Below are 17,075 nucleotides of genomic sequence, written 5' to 3' on the forward strand. Positions count from 1 at the left end.
TTCCTTTACCGTTGGTTCACTCTCCAATGGCCGCTGCGGCTGGCGCGCTGTGGCCGGCGCACCACGCTGATCTGAAGGCAGGAGCCAGGTGCTTCTCCTGGTCTCCCATGGGGTGCAGGGCCCAAGCACTTGGGCCATCCTCCACTGCACTCCCAGGCCATAGCAGAGAGCTGGCCTGGAAGAGGGGCAACCGGGACAGAATCCGGCGCCCCGACCGGGACTAGAACCCAGTGTGTCAGTGCCGCTAGGCAGAGGATTAGCCTGTTGAGCCACGGCGCCGGCCTCAGAAGCTTTAAGAGCCAGAGTTGGATTAGTGTCATCCCCCTTCCCTGCAGGGTGATCAAAAGAATCAAGCCACCATCCAATGCATTTTGCACACATAACATGAGGAAGAATAAAATACATGTGTTAAGTCCCTGAGATTTGGGGAACATTTGCTATAGCATACCTTCATTATCTGAGACTGATACAACGTTCAAATGTAGACATTAAAAGGGCAGTTGGATATATTATTTTGAGGTAAAGGGGAGATAAAAGTCAAGGAATCATCAGTCATAAACAACTTTTTTAAAAAGAGACTGAACAAGATGAGTAAAGGAACTATCCAATATGGCTGCAAGACATCCCCGCTTCCTCAATACTTACCTGCAGGTCATCATAATGTCATCACAATGAAATTATCATGCAGTCACTTCTACTCCCATCATACATCTAACGCCATGACATTTCCAGTATTTCCAAAAACAGGCATGGAAATAGATGGTACTCAAGCCACACTCCAAATTCTACCTCCTTCTCAATATTCAAATAGGCTCCACTGCAGATATCACCCATTATGCCTCTGGGTGGTATCGACCTAAGCTTGTTGAGGGTGAGGGTTCCTTTGCTGAGGGCTTTTTCAATGTTGGAGGTTTTTACTAGGTAAGGGGCTTTTCTTTGGGAACTGTTTACACTTTGTTCATCTCTCTCTCTCTCTCTCTCTCTCTCTCTCTCTCTCTCACTGGCCTGACTTATTTATTGAGTTCGTACTTTTGTTTTGCTCTACATAAATCCAACTCCCCTGTATACCTTTATATCTCCACCTTTGAATTCCTTCATGCATGGAGGAAGCCTGTAATAAGCCCTGACAGGAGCCCCACACCCCACAACAAGATGGCCTAGGATCACTCTTGTATTTTGTCCTAGGAATAGGCAAAAGGGATCCGTGGTTGACATTTGCCTTCTTTTGGTGGGTAACATATTCAACTGCTATTAAATCAGAAGTCTTTATGCAAAAGAGTAAGAATATTTTTGTTTTTAACAGCATTTAACAGGCCTTATTGTGTTCTTTGTTCTTATCTTGCTTTGCAACTTATTATCAGCTTCACTAGTCACCCCAAAATCAGAGAATACTCTTATCTTTCTGAAATCTTTGTTCCATTATTCTTACCTCCTCTTACCTCTATACATTTTTTTTAATCTCACTCTAACACTTCAAGAAATTATAGAAAAAATCTCTTTCTCAAGCATGAATTATTCTCTCAGTACTTGATCTCAACTTCTTTGAACATCTCATTTTAATACTTATTATATTATTTATTAAATTATTCATTTGTAATAAACATCAAAATTTCACTATGCCCTTAAGACTTCTCTGACTACAGGAAGCTGATATAAGAATAATGCAATAGTCTATATCTGCTTTTTTAGTCTGAAAATTCTAATGTTGCCTGGCAGTGGAAGTATTTTAAACACAAATAAATACAATACTGTCAAACACTAGCCAAGAAAAAAGAAAAACAAAAGCCTAAGATGCTTCTAGCTCTCTTTCCCCAAAAGTATTCCATGTCCCCAAATTCTGTGAAACAGAAAATATTAGCCCATGACTGATAATGTTTAGTTAGTGTAGGAAAGAAAGCACAAAACATCAAATCTTCAATTTCCTACATTATATTTAAGTACTCTGATTCTACTGTGAACAATTTGCTCTTCCACTACATAAACATTTTTCCTGCCTTTGATGACACAGAATATATCCTGTTAAATAGTAGTTGAGCCACTCAGTGTTAAGACATTCATTCTCACAGTACACATAGTAAATGTCCTTTGGGTTATAGAAGATTTGCTAAATTGACATTTATAGACTAGTCAAACTAAATTCTTCTTTTTTTCCCTTTTATTAAGTATTTAGCTTACTTTGGAGATATTCTTGCAGACTTCCATGTCTCATCAACTCTGTAATAATATAAATTGGATCTTCTAAAGTGCAAACAGCATAAAGCTGAATAAGCTTTGGATGTCTTAGGCTCTTCATTATCTGTGCCTCCCTCAGGAAGTCATTTGGATCCATTGAACCTGAAACAAGAAGGGGAAATCACTTTATGTTATTGAGGCATTCCTACCCTCACAGCGGCCTGGTGGGAATCACCAAGATTGCTTCCTGCCTCTCAGTAAAGTAAAAGCACAAATCTTCAGAGTTATCAAAGAAGGGAATCAGTTCAACCAGGGCAACCTAATTACTAGATGTGCTGTTGTATCAGGGGTGTACGGTTTATGTGTTATGACCTATAGGTGAAGAAAGGTTGATTCAGGCCTATATGAAAAATGATGAAAAGAGGAGAGACTGACATCCTAATTGATTAAACAAGGCAAGGACCTTAAGAACACAAAGGGAAGACATTCTGTTAACATGAACATGGGAAGACACCAAATGTTTAATTACTGCAGCCAAAGTTTTTGTTCTAGGATTCCAGGAAGACTGACAGCTACCCTGTCCTTGGTGCCCACGGTGGGAACAGCTGGAAAACAACCCTAAAACAATGACATTCTATCATATTTATGTCCTTAATTCTATAGGAACATAGAATGCAAGCCAAGTAGAAAACATTCAAAAGCAGTTCCCAAAAGTTATTTGTCTACCAGTTTTATATGTTCAACTTGAAAGTGATATTCAATATTTTCTCCTGAATAATCTGTTTTTACCATCAGAGCATTAATAGCTTAGTCAAATGATAAGTGAGACAGTATTGGGGCCTACTTGGAGGACTCATCCACAGTTAAATTGTATTTAAGTAGCTCAACTCTGAATCAGTATGCAGAGTGCCAACTGGTAAATATCAAATGGAGTTTAAGGAATGGAAGAATACGTGACGTTTACATTTCATCAGTAACTTGAAAATCTCTTATTTCCTTTAGGATGTGATATTTCAGAAACAATATTTGAAATTATCATTTCACATCTTAGTATTCACTACAGATAATGCAAATATCATCCCCATCGATGCTCAGAGAGATCATCTCATCCATCATCCTCTCCATGTTGAACATCTCACAACTGATATTTGAACCTGGCATGGATAAGGTTTGACATTCTAAAGTCAGTGTGACTTGTTTATTAATGTGAAGTTAAAAAGAGTATATGTGACCTTCATATCATTGTATACAAAACATTCAAGCAGTGTAGTTCAGAATCCAGGACTGGTCAAACTCTGGATTCTGGACAAATCTCAGCTTTGCCACCAGTTCCCTGTGTGACCATGAGTAAGTTTCTAAATCTCTCTGAATTTTAGTTTCTTCATGTGTAAAATGTGACTAATAACCCTACTTACCTCATAACTTCATTATCAGGATAATAACAATACTTCACACATATGCATTCATTGTCTACTGACCATCATTTGTATTGTTATTAATATACATACTCAGTAAAAACAAATAGACCAATTAAATGTTTTTTGTTTTTTCCCCTAGAGGCCAAGGAGGGGAAGGGGCAGGGATTTAAAGAAGGCAAATAGGCCGTTCTTTCTTGCATCTCATTTATCTGAACTATCTCAACTCCATCTCTTCCACTGATTTACTCCACATAATCAAAGAGGACTAAAATTTTGAATCATAGTAGCAATATGGAGCTGATAAGACGCACCTAAACATAACAGATTTTGTTCTTGGTTATTACACAAAGTTTGGCCTAAGGTCAGATATGATATAGTGTGATTTCCACACACACTCCCACCCATCCACCTAAAGGAATCTGGTTCAGTATTGATTATGATCATCAGTCAGACAATTCATATATACTATGTATCTCTACATTAATGCTTTGGGTGTCCATCCCCTTCATAAAATGCAAGATACTCAGATCATTTCCAGATCAGACTATCCACAGAAGCTGAAATCTCTGTATGTCAGGAACCTCTGCAGATGAGAGCTGCTCGGAGCACTCTTTCACGGCTACACTGGTTACAGCTGACCAGCTGCAGAGCAAAGGGGACCCGATCTCAACTCAGCTAGTAATGCAATATTAAATATTAATTTTTGCCTGTCAAAACTACTGTGGGAGTTGATTTCAGGTTCATCTTTATTGCATAGTAGTCTGCGATGCAATAAATAGCTGCTAAGATTGATTAATGGCCCCAGTGAAGTGAAGACATTTAACCAATCACCAGAGCAGTTTGCTGCTATTACACTGTAAATCAATAATAATTATTCCTGTAAGAAAACTACTATGGCTTTTTTATATATAAGAAATCTGATTTTTTTGTTGTTGTTGCTCTCTGTTGACCTCAAGAAGGCATTCATTAGAGTGCAAGGCTAGGAAAAAAGATAACTGTCTCTTTTTGAAAAAGAATGATTAGATTGGACAATAAAGTCTAGTCTCGATTGTTGATAAGATTAATATTTAAAAGCATATACGCATGGTGATTGGGAAAATCGCAGGTGCTAGAATAGATTGTCCTCACCTGGAATACTCATATGGCACCCAGCCACTTAAAAGTCCATCTCTGTTGTTTCATCTGGCAGATATAAATGCCAGGACCCAACTCTTGAGCTAGCGAATTTGCACTTCAGTGGGCCATCTGTCAGCAGCCCCATGGAAGCTAGCATTTATTAAAAACTCACTTTATATACACTGATGCAATTTGTCCTCCTAAAATCCTATAAAGTAGGAACTATTATAATTTCCACTTCCAGATGAGGACATTCAGAAAGGTTAATAAGCTGACCAAAAATAAGGAGAACAGAGTCAAGATTGAATTTAGGTTTATCTTACACCAAACTTTATGTTCTTAAATGGTATACTAGATGATCCCAACATAATCTGTCCAATCTTTAGTGCTTCAGTAACTGATTTCAAAACCCCTCTGACCCAGAATGAATATCTAATTGTTTTATTGATTATTTGGTTAAATACAAACAAATTGAAAAGCACTTTTCCTAACAACTTCCTACCCATTTGAAAATATAATACAAGTAAATTGAAAGGAAAAAAATACAATTTTTAATTTCATACTTAACCACAGTTTTCAGTTTACTTCTTAACCATACACAATTGTATTTATGAAAACAGTTGTTCCCTGAATAGCACCAAGGTTCAATACAATTTTTAAAAAACTATTGCAAAAAAGTTTTTAAGTTAAGATGAGGCACAACAGGGGAGAAGGGCATTGGAAAATTGAATTTTTACTCTGGAGAAAAAATCTTCTGCCAGAATTTTATTGGGGACAATTTAAGGGAGAGTTGATCTGGGGCACATGCTCTTCACATTTTTAAGCATGTTCACAAGTTATGGTCACCTGTACTACTGAGAACCATGACAACACCTACTTGCCAGCACCATCAGCCATTCCCTGACCACTTGGGTATTAACAGTTGCAGTCTGAGCTCATAAAGATCAACATATGCCATTTAAACTTGCATACATCGCACCTGGTTTTAATGTTTTCACTGCTACTGGAGTGGTGTTGTTCCATAGGCCTTCCCACACTTCACCAAACTGACCGGATCCCAGTCGCTTCAGAAGCTGTATTGAGTTGCGGTCTATCTCCCATTGGTCCACAGTTTTATACGACAAATCAAAAGGAGTAGGAACTTGTACCTGTTTCATAGAAAAATGAAAATACTTGTAAGGAAAAGGTAGTTTTAACATTATTTTTGTTGAAAATAATAGTCTGGGTACTCTTTAAAGGAAATAATGTTTTCAAAAGCAAAATATAGTAAATTGCATTCTAATTACTTTAGATTGGAAAACAGTTACATGGGAATCTATACTGTTTTTTTTAAGATTTATTTATTTATTTGAAAGACAGAGTTACAGAGAGAGGCAGAGCCAGAGAGAGAGAGAGAGAGAGAGAGAGAGGTCTTCCATCCGATGGTTCACTCCCCAAATGACCGCATATCCAGAGCTGAGCTGATCTGAAGCCAGGAGCCAGGAGCGTCTTCCGGGTCTCCCACACAGGTGCAGGGACCCAAGGTTTTGGGCCATCTTGTACTGCTTTCCCAAGCCATAGCAGAGAGCTGGATCGGAGTGGAGCAGCCAGGACTAGAACCGGCAACCACATGGGATACTGGCACTGCAAGCCAGGGCTTTAACCTGCTGCGCCATAGCACCGGCCACTATACTGCTGACTCTTCAAGCTGATCTTCCCCTCCACATCATAAGTTAGGCACCTAAACATCCATCTGTCCTAACTGGCACCCAACACCATCCTCACACAGGTCTCAAATTATTTCTCTCTGTTCTGGTCTTGCTAATTTCTCCCAATTTCTCCCAAATTCAAAGTCTAACTGAAATTCCACCTGACTCACAAAACTCTCCAAAACCCTTTATTTATTTTGTATAATTTTATTGCCTTTTTGCAAACTCATTTCTTCCCAATTCTTTATCTGTTCACTCACTTAATAAATAAATATAATATTAAATATCAAATAGATGCCTTTCTCTAAACAAATCAGGCAAGGCCCCTACCTTCCTAGAGCTCATGGTCTACTCTACTATCTGTAGTACTGTCTGCAAAAATTACAAAACTCTGGCATTATAAAATCATCCAGAAATAATTAGTAAATGAATGAGTATGTCTGTTCCAACAAAACCTAATCACAAAAACAAGCATCAAACAGTATTGGCTCACGGGTGATATTTTGCTTATCCCTGCCTTATGTAATCAAATGACAATTTTTTTTTTCCTGAACTTACAACACATGAAAAATACGTGAACATCTGAAGGGGAAAGGTTAACTTCAAAGATAAATGGACACAGCTTGATGGCATCTCACCTTTAAGCATGGTTTTCCCAGCCTGACACAGAGGCCATCACTTGTCCTGGTATAATGGTTTACAAACTCATTCAGTGTTGAAAAGGTTACTCTCTTGCTAAGAAAAAAGCCTCCTTCATCCAGTCTTCTGATTCTGTAGTGTTTCACAACTCCTTCATCTAAAACTGGAAATCAAAATAAATTCCATTAATAACTTCTTGTCAAATCTAAGCAGACTGATTTATGTTGTGGTGATATTTTCAATACATGGAATCAAATCTTCACGAAATTCTGTGTATTTCTCAATTCTGTCTCATAAAAGACCTAAGAAAGTTTACAAGATATTTAGTAAAAACACACACTCATACACACAAAGAATTGGGAAATTATTCTGAAGAAAATATAAAGAAAGGCAAGGCCCCTCAATATCCACCCATTCCATCCTGCACCCAATATTGTCCTTGCACAGGTTTAGTGCTATCAGCACAGACACACACACACACACACAAAATCAATGCTCTGAGGCATAATCTACTTGCTTAAAATAAGCCAAAAATGACTCTATCATTCTAGCAATTCAAGCAATGAAACCATATCATTTTCCGGAACCACAGTGTCAATAGTATAGTGTCACAGAGAACTGGAGACATTTCTTCCATGGAATCCTATAATGGTGACACTGAAATAGAGTAAATAGTGTCTTCTTCCAATAATATGAGGAATTCCACAAGGCAGTTCCTGATAACCACCCTTCAGTGCAGGTGGTAACAGAACAAAGAACAGCAGTACCCTACTTAGCACAGCTCATTAGAAGCAGTTTCACAGGGCCCAAATGATGCAGTCCATGCATGCAATTTTCCAGTGACACTGCTTAATCCAAGGGTAAATCCTGTAGCTTCTGTAGGAATAAATATACTGCATCATTTTAGGTGGTCTGGCTTCCAGTGGATATTTTGTTACTATTGCCAACCACCAACCGCTGTTCCTTCTGTTAACAGTGCCTCATCTTCTTTGCTTCTCTAAAACAGGACACTGGCGTGCAATCTGAGCTGAGGAAGACACACTCAGAGCAATCAGGGCCAAAGAGCTTCAATTCCAGGACTTGTGGTAGGAAGGCAGGAGGAATTCTGCTGTTGTCCTTTTCATTTTCTTTTTACTGCTGGGAGTTTAAATGCAGGATCCTTGTGCCAGACAGTGTGCAAGCTTTCCTGAGAACAGCCCAGTGGAAAGCACTGTGATAAGATTAGCCCCTGGGGCCAGCCAAGCCTGATTTTTCATCTACAAGAGTCAATTAATTACCGTTTTGCTTAAACTAGTTTGAATCAGATTTTCTGCTCTTGAATTCAAAACATTGACTTATGCAATTCACACCTATTTTTCCACTTATTGGTAAGTATTGAGCAGCAATTACCACAAATACAGCTATTCTGAGTTCCTTTTAAATACAGAGTCTTATGTTTCAATACTCAGTCAAGCTCAGCAAAAATGTTCTCATGAAATGAGGGAAGACTGACTAGAAGACCTCCCCATCCCAGCACAGAGGCTTCCTGAGGGCCTGCCAAGGGTTAGGACAAGATTATCCTCATGAAGTAATTGGCATACACCAGGATAGCTAAAAGAAAGCAGACAGACAAATATCAAGTGTTGACAAGGAAGTAACTTCTCATGCACTATACAGATTTACAAATAACTCACAACCACAAATAACAACATGACTAAGTCTCACAAAAATATGGTTCCACTACTAAAAAAGTGTAAAAGTCAGATAGTAATGTGTATGTTAGTGATATTCTATTTCATTATGGGGTTCTGGCTGTGAGTACAGTCACTCTGTGTACATTCATCAAATTAAACTCATGTGAATTTTATACTTTTATTGTGTGTATCACACATCAATTTCAAAGAATATTTTTTAAAAATAGCTTCTGTCCTAATTCATGGACAAATGGAAGATCAAGTCCCCAGACTGCAACATAATGGTAAACGTTGAATTTTTCTGTCTAGAAAGTTGTTGAGGTAAAGTCTTCTTCATTTTTATCTTGGATATAAAATTGTCAATAATCATATAACATCAACTTAAAAATTAAATATTCTGGTATGCATTTGTGAGAATAACTGGGTGAGTTGACTTGTGTTGCAGAAGTATTTGTTACAAGCCAAAAAAATCCAGAGAAATATTAAACAAAAATGAAGACTTCAGTTGTAAAATGCTGAATTTCAAAATAATTCTAAACTGCATCAAAAACAATAATGTAACCAATATAGCAGACAAGTACAACTAAGAATTTAATCACACACCTTTCATTTTCTTCCCAATCCTTTTTAATTTATATTCAGTAAGGATAATGCTCCTCCACCCCTAGATGAAAGATTCAGCAAAGCTTTTCTGCTGACTTTTGGATACTAGACAGTCCTACTTTACAATCAATTCAAACTTAGAATTGAGACATTAACCAAAATGCTCTGCTACTTAATTAAATGTCAAATCTTCTCTCCTTCCACCACCCAGGTCTGCTTCCAGATGAAAGGCAGCAGTGGAAAAGGTGGTGAGAGGGCCTCCTCTGTGTTTCTCTGCCTAGAGCTACTCTGTCCCATTCCCCTTGCCATCTGGGTTCTGGGCATCCAGGGTAGGAGCAGAGATGGGTAAATGATGATGGGAAGGTCATACTTGGATGGCAACAGTATCAGGCTGCTTTGCATTCTCAGCCTGTTGGCCAGCATTCAAGCTAACTCCTCTCTTGGACATGCACGCAGATACCTTGGAGCTTTCCCATTGCTGCAGGACCTCTCACTGAAGTTCCTAAATACAGGTGTTTCCTAAACTGCCTGCACCCTGTCGCCTCTTAGCATCTGTTTTTTGGCAGTTCACGCTCCACACTTTACCTGGAGGTTTCCCCTTATCCTCTGGCAGAAGCGCCCAAGGGCAGAACCCAAAATCCCTCCTGGCCCTCCATCTACAGAACATTTGCTCACATAGTGGCCTACTTATGGTCCTGAGATAAAATTCACATATCCCCTACCCTGATAATGAATGACTGGGAGAAGTACCAAGCACCTCTATCCTATTCCACAAGCAACCTCAAACTTGTTCACCTGTTGGGCACCTCTGTCCTGTCCTCCCAACTGCAGAGGGGAGCTAGCAAGCTCTTGCACTGAATTTCCTAAGCTCTCAGTCACAAGGTTTGGGGTCCCACTCGTTACTCCAGGAAGAAAGAAAGGGCTCACTGTGTGCTAACAGCTTTCTCTAAAAGCATCATGTCCTCACCCAATCCTTCCTCCTTGCCATTCCCTGTATTTTTTACAGTCAGTAAGAAACTGAGAAATCCAAAAAAACCATAGTCCATGTTTCTTTGAGAACTCTGTGTATGAGAACCTGGCTTTGAAATTTCACTTCTATTGTACCTTGATATCCTGTCAAAAATTCTAGCATTCTACAACCATGTTCAGTGGCTCAAGCACTATGCTAAATATTATTCCATATTATATCATTTTATCCATATAACAGTAATATTTTTGTTACTTATAAAAGCAAGTTGTTGATTCTGTCAGTATGCAAACTTGGGGCTTTGTGACTGTAAGGTTCTCTATACCAGGCCGGCGCCGCGGCTCACTAGGCTAATCCTCCGCCTTGCGGCGCCGGCACACCGGGTTCTAGTCCCAGTCGGGGCACCGTTCCTGTCCCGGTTGCCCCTCTTCCAGGCCAGCTCTCTGCTGTGGCCAGGGAGTGCAGTGGAGGATGGCCCAAGTCCTTGGGCCCTGCACCCCATGGGAGACCAGGAGAAGCACCTGGCTCCTGCCATCGGATCAGCGCGGTGCGCCGGCCGCAGCGCGCCTACCTCGGCGGCCATTGGAGGGTAAACCAACGGCAAAGGAAGACCTTTCTCTCTGTCTCTTTCTCACTGTCCACTCTGCCTGTCAAAAAAAAAAAAAAAAAAAAAAGATTCTCTATACCAGCAGGCTTCAGATAGTAGATTTAGTTGTTCAATAAATCTAATTGTCCAGCTCATGATAATAAAATTGCATCACCTACTTATGGAAAAAGTTCTACTTTCAGCTCTTTATATTAAAGCAAAGATGATGAAATTATATTTAGCTCACCCAAAAAGAATATCAGTTTCTTCAATTACAATTTAAGTATCTGGAATGCATCCTTCTACTTGCATCTGTCAAATTGCCATTCCACTGACTATGGCTCTTGGGGCAATGTTAATTGCCCTGCATAATAATCACCAAATAGAAGACTTTTATTAGGATATAGAACTTAGCTCATAATAGATTCCTGTATATGGATTAAAAAGCTAATATAAAATCAAAGAAAGCTGTAAACAAAAATGTTAGCCTTAATTCATTTCTACATAAAGTAAAAAAAGAAATAATAGAAATAAAAGGGTGGCCAAATATGAAGTATAGCTGCAACTCATATAATTATTGGCCTCAAAATCCAAGCCTTGCCATTTATCAAAAAGAAAAGTGTATAAATTATAGCTGAGATGTCCAGGAAGTCAATAGGTCTATAATTAGAAATGATGAGAAGCAATAAAGAAATTCCCTTTTTAAAACAAGACAGACCAGCTCTGGTTCCAAATTGAAGTAGACTATGTGCAAATTAAGGGCAAAGTTATGAATTCCTTTTTAATGCAACACAAAAGACCTAATGATTTTGAAGCTAGGACTGAAGAATTAAAGTACTGTTTGTGATTTTTTAAATAAGGATGAAGAGCATAATGATTGATATGGCTTTAGAAATTGCTATTGATTATAAATAAAGCCTAAATAAATGTTTGCCACATCTTTGTAGATAGAGGTTTATACTCTAAGCAGTTTAAACCAATAGTTGGCAATATATCTACAGTTTTCAAGCACAATAAGAGTAATTTTGCTTAACAGAAAACACAATAGACTGGAAGTTGGGAGACCCAAGTTACAATTTAACTAATACAAGGAATTTCAAAAAGTTCATGGAAAATAGAATTTTTAAGAAACAAGTTTAGGGTGGGTACTGTGGCACACCACTTGTGACAGCAACATCCCACATCAGCAGGCCAGTTCAAATCCTAACTACTCCATTTCTAATCTGGCTTCCTGCCAATATGCCTGGAAACCAGCAATGATGACTCAAGTTCTTGGGTCCCTGCTACCACATGTGAGCTGGGCTCCTGGTGTCAGCCTGGTACAGCCTTGGCTGTTGAGGGTATTTGGTGAATGAACCAGTGGAAGGAAGATCTATTTCTAGCTCTGCATTTCAAGTAGATGAAAAATAAACAAATAATAAAAAAAGCTGTTTATTTTCATACAAAAATCTTTGAAATCCATACAGGGGTTTTTTTTTAATAATATACACTTTCCACAAATTCTTTGAAAACTCATCATGTAAAACCAAATATCAATCTTATTGGACCCTGATTTCTTTGTGATTAAAATAAAATAGCAGGTTTCAAAAAATCTCAAGGAGTAGGCTGCAGCGCTTAGCATGCCATTTGGTATGTCACATCCCATATTGAGTGCTGGGTTTGAATCCCTGCTCCACTTCTGATTACAGCTTTCTACTAATAATGAGCAACGTAGGAGGGAGCAGGTGATGGGTCAAGTACTTGGGTCCCTGCCACCCATATGAGAGACTCAGACGGAGCTCTAGCTTTGGTCTACCCCCAACTGAGCTGTTGCAGACATTTTAGGAGTGAACTATTAGATGGAAGATCTCTGTCTTTGTCTTTCTGCCTTTCAAATAAAATAAAATAAATTTAAGAGTACAAATTCTAAATGTTTCCACATTAGTGTTCAAACATGTCTGATGCCTGCTACATCCTTTTTTATTCTTTCTTTGAATCCTTATCTCTTTCTGTAGTCCTTGCACAAAACGTAATTCTCACTGCTGAACCTCACTTGAATCTTTGCCTACGGATCTTCTATTAGCTAGCCCTTACCTTCACATCTCATTTTAGCTCCTCACAGCCAGCCCTCTCTTCCCACTCCCACTCCTCCTTTCCATCCCACAACCTTGTTTCATTGTGATGATATTTATCACAGTAGAAGTGTTTCGGTGAAGGCAGGGGTTCAGCTGTCATAATCTAATACATAATCACAGCTTGGCACAGAATGAAAATCAACACATCGGCTAAACAAATGAACTATGGTACTAACTCCTGTGTTTGAAGTGAAATACAAGTTTCTGATATGTCTGCTTCAAAATTAAGTAGGTAATTACACAAATAACTTCAAGACGTCCTTGGAAACTTATTTTAAAAGGAAAGAAAACAGTCTCAGGATATAAACACTACTCAAGGATAGTCAGCCAAGTCAATATTTAACCTCTTTATTTTTGAAACATAATGCAGAAATAATTATTCCATCTCCAACTGGCATCATGGGCATTTATAATTGGTTCATTCAAGTTTTCAATCTGAACAAAACTGAAAGACACACGTAATTGAAAAGTTAGGCCACAGAAGCTACCTCAAGGAAACTCAATACATTACTGTCGGGAAGAAGGCATTTAAATATTAAATATATTTATAAATAATCAAATATACAATATCTATCTGCTTTTTAAGGAACCACAAACTTCTAAACTGTTATTTCTGATGAAGACTGAATTCACAGGTCTCAGAACTATTGAGAAATGAACTTTCTATTTCTTTTCTGATTTGTTGCAGTCTTTATTATTGAACCATACCTATTCCAAATTGTACAGACTACAAGTGAATGATAATATGTATGCCACTCTTACTGCAAATTACTGTAAGTTCAGACTTGTTAAACATTTTAAAAGTTCAACCACAAAAGAAAAAAAGTAAGTATAAAATATAATGGAATCATCTACCAACTAAGTCAGTAGCATCATGATTGAATTGGGCTAAAGAGTAGGGGTCCTGAGTTTACATATTTACTGTAATCTATGCTGTTTGATGGAGGGGAAAATTCTTCACCAATCAACCAACTAATCTAACAGAATTTGTCCAAGAATTAAGACATACTATAGAGAGTAAATAAGCATATACGAGTATGATAAAGGTTTATTAAATGTTGAAAGAATGTAGCTATTTCTGCACATTAACTTCTTTCTTTCTTTTTTACCTAGAAACATTTTATTTAAGGTATACAAACCCGCTGGCACACCGGGTTCTAGTCCCGGTCGGGGCGCCAGATTCTATTCTGGTTGCCCCTCTTCCAGGCCAGCTCTCTGCTATGGCCCGGGAAGGCAGTGGAGGATGGCCCAAGTGCTTGGGCCCTGCACCCCATGGGAGACCAGGAGAAGCACCTGGCTCCTGCCTTTGGATCAGCATGGTGCACCGGCCGCATCGGCCATTGGAGGGTGAACCAATGGCAAAAAGGAAGACCTTTCTCTCTCTCTCTCTCTCTCTCTCTCACTGTCCACTCTGCCTGTCAAAAAAAAAAAAAGGTATACAAACCACACACATTTTATAAATACAAATTGAGGGATATAGTAATTCTTGCCACCCTACCCTTCCTCCTGCCCACCCTCTCACCCTTCTTCCTCTTCCCTCTCCTGTTCCCATTCTTATTTTTACAAAGACCTATTTTCAGTTAACTTTATACTCATTAAATTAATCCTACACTAAGTAAAGAGTTCAACAAATAGTACAAAGTAAAAAAAAAAGAGAGAGAAAAAACAAACAGAAAAAAAAAAAAAAAAACATTCCTCAGCTTCTATATGCACTCTGCTACAGTCACCTGATTATTTAGTTTCACATCCAGAAAGACTGACTCTAGGGGCATACGCGTGATCTAGATAGGGTGTAATCATTTCAGTTCTATTTTCCAGGCCCAAAAGCACTTTTATGTAGTTGATGACAGATATAGAAGCCCAGCTTTTTTCTAATGGTGAGGTCTTATTTTACATCACCTCAGGGAGTAGAAGAAGGTTTGTCTGCCTCTATATAAAAGAGGAAGATTTTATCATATAAAGTACTTTCAAAGAACTCTGACCCAACTCTATCACAGCAGTTAACATATTATTCAGAGGATATTAAATAATTATGAAATATAAGATATTCTAAAATTAGATTTTTAAAAGACAGAGCCTCCAGAAACTAACTCTGGAATACAAGATAAAGTTCAAAGCTGTGTTTGCAAGACACTCAATCAGCTCAGTGAAAAATATCAGCATAATAAGTAGTTTGATATTTTATAGATGAACAAATGGTGGAGCAGGTTTTCATTTTTCAGCAGTTCTTCTGGCATCAGTTAGGCAAGCCTTACTCCTTATTGAGTAAAACAATACAACTTCTTTGATTGAGCAAAAGATTGAAAATCCAGAATGCACTGCCCTAATCTAATTCTACCAGTGATTTGTTCTTTGACCTTAGGCAAGGAATTTCATTTCAGTATCCTTATCTAGAAAATGAGAATAATGATCTTATCTATATATCCCCAGAGGGACAGTTTGAGTGTCATTGTTCAGAAGGGATAATAGATAAGGTGCAATGTGTGAGTACTGTATTAGGATATCAGTATTATCAAATAGCAGTGTCAACAAAAAGAGAGGCATTGGAAAGTAACATTTTCCACTCTAATAATAACAATAACCGCTAAAAAACAATGGCTTCCAAACATTAAGTGAAGAAAGTGCTATTAATTCCATGTGAGAAAGCTCCTGTACTTTTAAACTGTTGCTTATCTGAGGTTTGTTTGAACTTTTCAAAATTGCTACAAAGACAACCATAATGACCCTCCCTATACCATTGCCTCAACTATCACACAAAGAAGGGTTCTACATCAATAAGTAAATAACATTGAGTTTTCATGGTGTATCCCTTATTAAAATGGAATTCAAGACACACATTCATTTTATACAGAATTCTGTTCTACATCAAATACAGTAGCTTTGAAAGGAGAACGCCCATATGTATTAAAATATTAAGGTGGCATCATGTAGAAGAGTTGTTCTCTTTTTCAGGGAAAAAACAAATCCACTAAAACCAAAGAGAACAAATTGAACTCACTCTCTCTATATATATACAATTCAACTAGTGGGCCTTGAAAAGCACATAGCTCCCAGTAAGGAATATTCACTGTGCTGTTGGCATTGGTCAGTAATTTAAATGAATAGAAATTCATTATAAAAATGTCTACATTAGTGACCAAAAATAGATTATTGAAAATGCTTTTTAAGAATACATTTGATAACTGCCATTCATGTTTTTCTGGGGTCTTTCACAGTAGTCACCAGTCTAAGACCCTAGCTGAGGTTACTTTTTTTTTTATTTCTTTGTTTGACAGGCAGAGTGACAGACAGAGAAAGAGAATGAGAATGAGAATGAGAGAGAGAGAGAGAGAGAGAGAGAGAGAGGTCTTCATCACTGCTTCACTCCCCAAATGGCCATAACAGCCGGGGCTCATCCTAGTTGAAGTCAGAGCCCAGAGTTCCATTCAGGTCTCCCATAAAGGGGCAGGGACCAAGCACTTCGATTACCATCTGCTGCCCTCCCATGTACATTTGAAGGGAGCTGGATCAGAAGAGGAACAGTTAGGGCCCCAACCAGAGCTTTTATATGGGATGCAACATCCCAAGTAGCAGCTTAACCCACTGTACCACAATGTCAACACCCATGAGGTTACTTTATAACCAAAGGTAGCATAATCAGTAACCTTTACAGGTAAAATTTGACTATATTGGGGGCTAGCACTGTGGCATAGTGGGTAAATTGCACTAGCATCCCATGTGGGCACAGCTGGAGTCCTGGACACTCCATTTCCTATCCAACTCCCTGCTAAGGTGCCTGAGAAAGCACTGAAGGATGGCCCAAGCACTTGGACCCCTGCACCCATGTGGGAGACCTGGAAGAAGCTCCTGGTTCCAACCTGGCCCAGCCCTGGCCATTGCAGCCTTTTGGGGAGTCAACCAATGGATTGAACACCCCTTAATCTCTGTCTCTCCCTCTCTCTTTTTAACTCTGCCTTTCAAATAAATAAATCTTTTTTAAAAAAAAAAAAGTGACCATCTTTTCCATATTATGTAGCATAGAAATCATGAGACTGAATCATATACCTATTCAAATGCTTCTCACTTTTTTTAAGATTTATTTTTTATTTATTTGAACGGC

At 38.4% G+C, this 17,075-nt stretch overlaps 1 protein-coding gene across 1 annotated transcript in view; it reads right to left on the minus strand.

Annotated features, from left to right (window-relative positions):
- Window positions 1-17,075, minus strand: part of FRK (fyn related Src family tyrosine kinase) — a 138,206-nt gene that overhangs the window by 20,769 nt on the left and 100,362 nt on the right. The window contains exons 3-5 of the mRNA XM_062186641.1: window positions 7,033-7,196; window positions 5,686-5,854; window positions 2,176-2,334 (exon numbers count right to left, since the gene is read on the minus strand). Of these exons, the coding sequence (XP_062042625.1) occupies window positions 2,176-2,334; window positions 5,686-5,854; window positions 7,033-7,196 (492 nt within the window). The remainder of the gene's footprint in view (window positions 1-2,175; window positions 2,335-5,685; window positions 5,855-7,032; window positions 7,197-17,075) is intronic.

Source organism: Lepus europaeus, chromosome 3 (assembly GCF_033115175.1).
Source record: "Lepus europaeus isolate LE1 chromosome 3, mLepTim1.pri, whole genome shotgun sequence".
NCBI classification, from domain to species: Eukaryota; Metazoa; Chordata; class Mammalia; order Lagomorpha; family Leporidae; genus Lepus; species Lepus europaeus.